Here is a 10,331-nt window from a genome sequence, read left to right on the forward strand (position 1 = left end):
CCCCCTTCACAGTGGCCCCATACATCAGGCTCCCCATTCACAGTGTCCCTATACATCAGGTTCCCCAAGCACAGTGGCCCCATACATCGGGTTCCTCCATCAGTGATCTCATACATCAGTTTCCCCAACCACAGTGCCCCTATACTTTAGGTGTCCACATACATCAGGTTTTCTCATCACAGTGCCCCTTACATTAGAGTTTTGCCCCCCTCCCCCCCCCCCCCGAACTTTTACTCACAGATCACACATGCTGTTCCCACCTGCAATAAAGGAAGCACCTCCTTCCTTTCCTGGAGTCCCATGCTGAGACTGAGGTGAGTTCTCAGTCTCAGTGCCTGCTCTCTTGTGCCCCCTGCAGGAGGGCAGAGAAAGCTAAATCCTCTCACCAGCAGATGCCAGCTGGTGCTCATTATGACAGGAGTGACATTGCAGTTACTTTTGTCAAAGAAGAGTGGCAGCAGTGGCCAAATCGCAAGAGTACCCCACAACACAGCACCTGTCTCCCTGATTGTGCCCCCCCCCCCCCATACACCTGGGCCATGCCTAGGTATGGCCTAGGTGCTGACTATCCAAGACTGAAAGAACTAAAGTTTGATGAATGAAAGGTACAGGCCAGGGACAGTTAGGCTTGGGAGGAGAAGGCTACATGATGCTGAACGTCTTCCAGACAGGAAATGAGACAGGCTCTGACTTGTTGCAGCTTCTACTGCACACTGTGAGAAGCTCAGTGTGCAGTAAAATCAGAGTAAGCCATTTCAGTCCAGGAGAGGAACCTGTACAACTGTGCAAAGCTGAAGGGAAGATCAGGGTTCAGCTTTAAATCTGTGTCCTCATGTAGAGATTTTCTTTTACTTCCTGTCCTATAGACACAACAGGAAGTGAGAAAAAAAACTTTCCAAAGTAAGTAAAATCCCCTCTTAGAACATGGAAGGATTTCCCCTCGATTCCTTTTCTGGTGACAACTCAATTTTTTCATGGTTCATCACTTCCTGTCCCAGAGTTAGTGGTCATCAGTACAAATGGAGAGGGTGACCCACCCTGCTGGGGGCACAGACAACAATAAGATCTTATTTTTAGGGGGGGAAAAAAAATGCTTTTTTAATCATCAACCGAAAGTTAGTAAATTATTATACAACTTTATTGATTACTCAGGATATCATGGTTATTGTATATGAGTCATCAATTACTTCATAAGACGTGTTAGATTACTCCCTACGAATAGTATTTATGAAGGTGTCAGGCCTCATTCAAACGGCGTTAATAATGTTACTAATGTTAATACTTGTGTTTTCTAGGAGAAAGACGCGTATGCTTACATAAATGCGTTTATATGCGTAAGCATGTAAAGCGCATATCCTTAGATGGAAATTTTTGGATTCTATGTTACACCCAAACCTTTTTCATTTTAGATATAGACAGAGTAGGGAAGGACTATAACCCCTGATTTGACTACTATCAAAGGATGTGTATACGATTCTACATAATGATGCGTATGCGTACATACAGGCCAGTCATCAGAAATGTTGGGGTCCCTTACACAGCTTTAGGCCTGATGTAAGGGGGACCCTGATGTAAGGGGGCTCTGGTGACTCTGATGTAAGGGGGGACTTTGGGATCCTAATGTAAGGGGAGACTTTGAGCACCTTAATGAAAGTCGGGTCTCTGATGTAAGGGCGAATTTTGGAGACCCTGATCTAAGGAGGGGGGACTCTGGGGACCCTGATGTAAGGGGGCTCTGGTGACTTTGATGTAAAGAGGCATTTTGGCATCCTACTGTAGGGAAGACTTTGAGGACCCTAATGAAAGTGGGGTCTCTGATGTAAGAGCGAACTCTGGAGACCCTGATTTAAGAAGGGGGAACTCTGGGGACCCTGATGTAAGGGGGCTCTGGGGACCCTGATGTAAAAGAGCTCTGGTGACTTTGATGTAAGGGGGGGGTTTTGGCATCCTACTGTAGGGAAGACTTTGAGGACCCTAATGAAAGTGGGGTCTCTGATTTTAGAGTGAACTCTGGAGACCCTGATCTAAGGAGGGGGCTCTCTGGGGACCCTGATCTAAGGAGGGGGCTCTCTGGGGACCCTAATCTAAGGAGGGGGCTCTCTGGGGACCCTGATCTAAGGAGGGGGCACTCTGGGGACCCTGATCTAAGGAGGGGGCACTCTGGGGACCCTGATCTAAGGAGGGGGCACTCTGGGGACCCTGATCTAAGGAGGGGGCACTCTGGGGACCCTGATCTAAGGAGGGGGCTCTCTGGGGACCCTGATCTAAGGAGGGGGCTCTCTGGGGACCCTGATCTAAGGAGGGTGCACTCTGGGGACCCTGATCTAAGGAGGGGGCACTCTGGGGACCCTGATCTAAGGAGGGGGCACTCTGGGGACCCTGATCTAAGGAGGGGGCACTCTGGGGACCCTGATCTAAGGAGGGGGCACTCTGGGGACCCTGATCTAAGGAGGGGGCACTCTGGGGACCCTGATCTAAGCAGGGGGAACTCTGGGGACCCTGATCTAAGGAAGGGAAATTCCGGGGACCTTGATGTACAGGAGGGAACTCTGGGGACCCTGATTAAAGGAGAGTGGATTCTTGGGACCCTGATGTAATGGATGGGGGGGTAACTCTGGAGACACTAATGAAAGGAGGGGGGAATCTGGGGACCATGATGTAAGGGGAGGAACTCTGTGAACTATATTGTAAGGGGGTCCCAAAATTTCTGATGACTGGCCTGTATGTACGCATATGCATTGTTACGTGTTTAAATGCATCTGTGCGCAAGTATCTTACTGATCATTACACAGGAACCTTTCTCCTATATAACACGTGTAATAACATAAGTAAAATGTTTACAGCCATTTGATTGGGGTCTAAAGCCAGCCATAGATGGTGCGATTTTTTTTTTTTTTTTCCTGCAACAATTGCTTGATTCCTCCATCAAAACAGTCAGTGTTGATGGAGGAATCCCTCCCGAGGAGCTATTGTGTTCGCCTGGTGGGTGGGGCCATCCCTGCCGGGAGAACACAGTGATTATTGCTAACGGCTTAAAAAAATCTGACAGGCCACTTGTACCCAAGTCGATCGATGGATCAACTTGGGTATATTCAGCCTGCCCAGACATGGATCCAATTTTGGCGAGTCCCTGCTGAACCGGCAAAGATTCAAACTGGCTATGGCAGGCTTTAGTCTCCACCATTTTTTGCTGAAATGATAATATACTGATCTGTATCCTATCTATATATATATATATATATATATATATATATATATATATATATATATATATATATATAATTTGTATGCACATCCTTTGATAGCAGTAAAATCCTGACGGGGGTTCTAGTCCTTCCCCATGCTATCTATATTTAAAATATAAAAGGTTTAGGCATTAGATACATTTATGTACATCAGTATGTCCTAAGGCTAAGTTTAGCTGGTTGGTTGGTGGGCACTAAAAACGTGCGGTTTTAGCTTACCTCTCCCCCTCTTGCCCCTTAAGCTGCAATGGCAATAAATGGGGGTGTTCACATGCCAACATATTGCGGGTGGCAAAGGCAATTCAAGTGAATAGTCAAGCATAGCGAACAGTCTGCAATCACATGCAGTGCTCATAGTTGCACCACGATTGTTTGGAAAAAATGGTCACATCCCCTCCTCACCGCCTGTCAATGACCTCTGAAAAGCTGCTGACCGCCCATCATAACCAAGCTCAAACATATAACCAATCCCAATGGGAAATGGTATAACTTTAAGGCTCCACCATACATGGCACAATCTCCGTACAATCTCCTTATGGCTCCATTCACATCTAAGCATTCCGTGAACAGACGCGAAAACACTTTTTGCACTAGCGATGGCATTTATTGGTAATGTAACCCCAAATGTGGCAAGCCAACACTTTTTTAAAATGTCAAAAGTGACATCTCATTCAGTTCTATTGGTCACAGCGTGGTGTGAGGTGGTGGATTGCGTCGCTGCATTGAAAAAAAAAAAAAAAGTTCTTTATGCGTTTCTTTTTTTATGCCCAAACCACCACAACTTGGTGGTGTGAACTGGTCTCGTGTTAAGACTGTGCTGGGCACCTTGTCTTACGTTGGGACTGCACTGGGCACCTTGTCTTATGTTGGGACTGCACTGGACACCTTGTCTTGTGTTGGGACTGCGCTGGGCACCTTGTCTTATGTTGGGACTGCGCTGGGCACCTTGTCTTATGTTGGGACTGCACTGGACACCTTGTCTTATGTTGGGACTGCACTAGGCACTTTGTCTTATGTTGGGACTGCACTGGGCACCTTGTCTTATGTTGAGACTGTGCTGGGCACCTTGTCTTATGTTGGGACTGCGCTGGGCACCTTGTCTTATGTTGGGACTGCACTGGACACCTTGTCTTATGTTGGGACTGCACTAGGCACTTTGTCTTATGTTGGGACTGCACTGGGCACCTTGTCTTATGTTGAGACTGTGCTGGGCACCTTGTCTTATGTTGGGACTGCACTGGGCACCTTGTCTTGTGTTGGGACTGCACTGGGCACCTTGTCTTATGTCAGGACTGCACTGGAAACCTTGTCTTCTTTTGGGACTGTGCTGGGCACCTTGTCTTATATTAGGACTGCACTGGGCACCTTTTTGTTACATTAGGACTGTGCGAGGCACCTTCTCTTGCATTACGACTGCACTGAGCACCTTGTCTTATGTTGGGACTGCACTGGGCACCTTGTCTTATGTTGGGACTGCACTGGGCACCTTGTCTAATGTTGGGACTGCGCTGGGCACCTTGTCTAATGTTGGGACTGCGCTGGGCACCTTGTCTTATGTTGGGACTGCGCTGGGCACCTTGTCTTATGTTGGGACTGCGCTGGGCACCTTATCTTACTTTAGGACTGCGCTGGGCACCTTGTCTTATGTCAGGACTGCACTGGAAACCTTGTCTTCTCTTGGGACTGTGCTGGGCACCTTGTCTTATATTAGGACTTCACTGGGCACCTTTTTGTTACATTAGGACTGTGCGAGGCACCTTCTCTTGCATTACGACTGCGCTGGACACCTTGTCTTGTGTCAGGACTGCACTCGGCACCGTGTCTTACATTGGGACTCCTTTGGGTGCCTTTGTCTTATGTTGGGACTGCACCGGACACCTTGTCTTATGTTGGGACTGTACTGGCACCTTATTCTACATTAGAACTACACTGGGCACCTTATCTTACATTGGGACTGCGCTGGGCACATTGTCCTACGTTGGGACGGCACTGGGTGCCTTGTCTTATGTTAGGATTGAGATGGGCACCTTGTCTAATGCTAGGACTGTGCTGGGTGCCTTGTCCTACGCTGGGACTGTGCTGGGTGCTTTGTCTTACACTGGGACTGCTGTAGCCTTCTTGTCTATGCCCCTTCTACATTAGACTGTGTTGGGCACCTGGTCTTATGTTGAGAAGGCACTGGGCGCCTTATCTTACGCTGGGCACCTTGTCCTATGCTGGGACTGCTCTGGGCACCTTGTTTATGCCTTGTTCTACATTGGGACTACACTGGGCACCTTGTCTTACGTTAGGACTGCTATGGGCACCTTGTCTTATGCGGGGACTGCGCTGGGCATCTTGTTCTACACTGGGACTGCACTGGGCACCTTGTGTTTGCCTTGTCTTATGTTGGGACTGCAACGGGCGACATTTCTTATATTGTGGCTACACTGGGCACCTTGTATTTGCCTTGTTTTACGTTAGGAGTGCATCGGGCGACTTGTCTTACGTTGTCTTACGTTGGGACTGTGCTGGACACCTTGTCCTTGCTTTATCTTATGTTAGGACTTGGGGCTGCTCTGGACACCCTTACTTTGCCTTGTCTTGTGTTGAGACTGATATGGGCACCTTGTCTTGTTTTGGGACTGCGCTAACCACCTTTACCCTGCGTTGGGACCGCCCAGGGCAATCCCAATGCAAGCGATGTGAACGAGCCCTCAAAGTTTGCAGACAAGCGACGCAATCCTTTACTAGACGGACTTGAACTAAAGCTAAGAATAACATAGGCGTACAGTGAACAGTAGACTTCGTTAGGCGTCTCTATACATTGGACCCGAAAGGGGGGCAGCTGCTACGGCAAAGGAGGAGGGGGGGTTTGCTTCCAATTTATTTCGGCATGTGATCAGCAGCTCTTTTACATAATGGAGCTTCTCTTTCGGCTCGGTGAGCCCTTACTACACAAACTGTCCCAGGTCACAAACCAACGAAGAGATATATATAAGTAAGGGACTTACCATGATTTCTCGGGGGTCCTGCTTGAGGGTGAAGGTGGTCTTGGGTCTGGGCAGCATGGTGCCAGCTCTGGAGATCTGTAGAAAGGACAGAGCTGTATAAACAGGCAGAGTCAGCCTCTTTCTGCTGTTGCAGCTTCCATGGTGACCATATAAAGAGGACTTTGTTCTGCTGCTGTGTGGAGGAGAATAGTCCTAGGAAGGGGCTGGGGACAGTTAGTCACCCCAAACAGAACTGAGAAGCCTACAGCAGGCAGTGGCGAGTGTTGTGTTGCTGGGATTCCCGTTGATAGAAGGGGGGGGGGGGGGGGAGGTTACAGCCTCCCTCCCCTGCGTCTGCTTTTCAGTCTCATCGCCATAGTGAAACTGACACTGTAACTACGCGCTCCCAACCCTTAAAGGGGAACTTTCTGTGCTTTTCGTCGATTAAAAAGGAACTTAGCCCTGAGCTAAAAAAAAACTTGCAAACCGGAGGGATCTTTATTGCATAAGAGATGTCTCGTCTTCCATAAAGGCGCTTCAAGCTGGCCGTACGTGGCTCGATTTTAATTCCAACGTTCGTACTGAAATTCTAAAAACGCGTTCGTCAGAACATTCTTTCTTGCTATTCATGAGCCAAATAGTTCGAAAGACCCTCAAATTTCTGCCATTTGAATGGAATCCCAGATGTAAAAGCGGTATTAAACTCAAAACCGAAAATATAAAATTTAGCAGCTTACCAATCATTGGATGTGGTGCCTGCATTAGTTTTCTTCTTTTTTTTTTTGGAAAAAAAAAAGACTTCTGTTTTACACCTGATGGTCTGGCCAGTAACACACCTGTATTAGAGCGCCTCCACTATGGATGAAGGAGCACAGGGGAGCACTTTGGACAGCAGCATTGTCAGTTTTTGGGGAGGGGAGTGTAGGATGGACTCGCAGATTTAGCGCTTTGAATTGCGGGATTTCAAAGCGCCAAGGTGTGAATGACAAATCTCAGAACGCACATTTGAACGAATGCCATTCGCACCTAAATTTACGGTGCAGTTCTGCCGCGACTGAGCTGCAATCGCGGCAAACCGCATTGCGTGAAGCTCGTTGCCCAAAAAAATTTCAGGAGCCACTTTTGGGTGACATGCTTCATGCGATGCGGTTTGCAAGATTGCGACAATTGCGGCAGATTCACACCACAATTTTAGGTTCAATTCAAATAAATGGTATCTCAAATGTGCATTCACATTCACACCTGGGTGCTTGGAAATCGCGGGCAGAATCGCGGCAAATCTGCCCACGATTTAAAACGATGAGGTGTGAATGCAGTTACACTAACAAATTGAAACAAAACCCCAGATCACATTGCAGTTACAGCAAACCATTTTTTTCTCTTTCGTTCATTGAAGGACACAGCTCCTGATCTTCTTAACCATTGGGTTATACTGCTCCCTACAGAAGTAGGACACTAGGCAGAAAAAAAGTCTGGCTATGCCTATAGGCAGTCCCAGGGGGTATACTCCCTCTCTCTGCTATAGGTACTATAGGTTTTTTTATGCCTAGTCAGGAGTAAGGCCCTAGTTCCTTGCTGGGATCTCTGGTCCTGGCAATTTTTTCTTTTTGGATGGATAGAATTTTTTTCTCCTGGATTTTTTTCCTTTGAGATCTACTGTCAACTGCCGGACTGGGTGACGGGCTGGATAATCTAGATCCAGTGGTCACCCAAGTCTGACCAGTGAGCACACGCAGACCTCGGCTCTGCGCTTGGTCGACCGCAACATAGCCCCACCGGACAGGGGCTGTCCTCCGAGTTAAACGCCTCGCGAGGTCGCATACAACCGAGTCTCGGCCCGAGTCGCAGCATTCCTCCTGGCCGACAACCCCCTGTTTCGATGGAGAGGAGGTTCCATCTAGAGCGGTGACCGCCTGGTTTGGTAAGTAACTGTCCCCCCTCTCCCCCTGGAGGGTTTTGGAGTGGACGTGGGCCCCTCCATGGGACGTTTGGACCCCTGGATTTCACTCCTTCCCGTTAGGCACCCCCCTCATCGGTCTGATGGTCCCTGTGGGCAATCTCGCTCCCCATCCGCCACCCCTCCTCCTTCACTGACGCTGGGGCTGTGGGGTAACCTGGTCCACTGCCTAGGGTGGGGGCAGGGTGCTGTGCTGGCGATGGGGACAGGGGGGTGCGCCGCTGGCGATCGGCTGTGGGGGTGGTGGCTGTACCTGGTGGGGGCTCCTGCCAGGGCCCCCCCTTCCTGCCTGTGCCATTTTCTGAGGCCTAGGGATCCCTCCTGGGTTCCTGGGAGCCTTGTGGTGCCGCCATTTTCTTGTAGCTTGTGTGCATAATGCACGGCGGCCATGTTTGTGTAGTCCGGTGGCCATTTTTCGGTGGTTTGCCATTGAAAATAGCGGCGGCCATGACAGTGGAGCCCTCTGGGCGGCGATTTTGGCAGTGGGAGCCCCTCCTCATCCCCTGGTGCTGACTCCTGGATCTTTTCATTTCCTGATCGCCGTTCGTGCAGTGCAGATTCTCCTGGTAGCTGCGGTGCTTGGTTTCTGTAGGGTGGGGAGTCTGGTGGGGGTCCTCTCCCTCTAATGAGGATCTATTGGTGCTCTGTGGCTGGCAACCGGGTGGGCTTCCAGAGTGGTGGGGGTTGTCCCTTAGCAGGGTTTTACTCTTTTTTGTGGGGTCCCCCTGGTGACTCGTAGAGTTTTTGGAGCACATTTCTCCACCTGATCCCCTCTGAGGCTGCGGGGCCCTCTGGGTCCCATCCATCCATCGATGCATTGACGGCGGTCCTGGAGTCTTTGGTGTCCTGGGTGGAGGTGGCTTTTGGGCGATAGGCTGGCAAAAACCCCCCCCCCGCCTTTCCCTGTCTCGTCAGATCCTAAATCTGATTCAGCAACCAGAGACCTGGGTCACCCTGCTATGTCTGCGACCATGCGCCCTGAATCCTCAGATAGTGAGGAGAATTCCTCCACTTCTGCAACCACGAAAAGGTGCTGGTGGACACATTGATTGTATCTGTGCGTGAGACCTTAAAAATGGAGGACTCTGCTGAAGCTGTGGTGGAGGTGCAGGTTCCCTTTGGCATTCACAAGCCACCCAGAGTAGAAAAGGTGTTCCCTTTCCCCTCCTATTTTGACAGAATTGTCACTAAATAGTGGGGATGACCAAAGCGTTCCCTTGGGGTCCCTCATCGATTTTGCTAGAAGATACCCCTATGAGGAGTCCCTTCTTAAAAAGTGGACTGTTCCACCGGTTGTGGACCCTCCAGTTTCCAGATTAAACAAGGCAACCAGGATTCCAGTTGAAGAGTCCCCGGTCTTTAAGGACCCGGCTGACAGGAAGGAGGAGGCTGTGACCCGCAATATGTACACCCTGGCTGGTTTGGCACTGAGGCCGATATTCACCATTGCCCTGGTGTCGCAGACTCTGACCGAATAGGCTAGGCTTTTGTGCCGTGACCTGGAGAGGAAGTAGCTCCCCCCTGCCTTTGCTGAGCAGGCGGACCAGCTGGTCCAGGGGCTGTAGTTTATCTGTGATGTCTCTTTGGATGCGGCTCCCCTAGTGGCTCAGCTCTCTGTTTCGGCAGTGGTCCTTCTGCATGTCTTTTGGCTCAAATGCTGGTCTGCGGACCAGACTTCTAAAAAGATCTTGACTGTTCTTTCCTTTCAAGGTGATCGCCTGTATGGTACTACCCTGGATGACATCATTAAGGTCTCACAGGGGGGAAGAGTACCTTTCTTCTGCAGGCTACGAAGGGCAAGGACCCTCTTCTTTTTTTTTTTGTCCCTCTGTCTGGAGGATCCAAGTGAACTAGGTCTGGCCAATCAAGATCGGGCTTCTCCAGACCCGTGGACAAGGCCCCTTCAGCATGAAGTTGTGCCCTCACCCGTATCTGAAGTCTTCACTGGTTCCCGGACCCATGGACTCCCCTGGCACAAGTCAGGTCGGTCCACGAAGTCATTCGGTCCAGCTACAAGATCGAGTTTCGTTAGCCTCTGGTAAGGTTCTTCCTTCCAACGTGCTACTGTCCCCGGTCCGCTTACAGGCTCTTTTTGGGGCGGTGCAAGACCTTTTTCTTTAAAGGGTGATGGTCCCGGTTCTGACTTTGGAACGTTTT

At 49.8% G+C, this 10,331-nt stretch overlaps 1 protein-coding gene across 1 annotated transcript in view; it reads right to left on the reverse strand.

Moving 5' to 3' along the window:
• The window catches only part of MTMR11 (myotubularin related protein 11), a 113,236-nt gene extending 106,692 nt beyond the window's left edge, over positions 1-6,544 (reverse strand). The window contains exon 1 of the mRNA XM_082242757.1: positions 6,239-6,544. Coding sequence (XP_082098883.1) covers positions 6,239-6,295 — 57 coding nt within the window. The 5' untranslated portion in view covers positions 6,296-6,544. The remainder of the gene's footprint in view (positions 1-6,238) is intronic.
• Between the last annotated feature and the right edge of the window lie 3,787 nt (positions 6,545-10,331).

The sequence above is a fragment of the Pelophylax lessonae genome (genome assembly GCF_965119305.1).
Source record: "Pelophylax lessonae genome assembly, chromosome: 13".
Taxonomy (NCBI): Eukaryota; Metazoa; Chordata; class Amphibia; order Anura; family Ranidae; genus Pelophylax; species Pelophylax lessonae.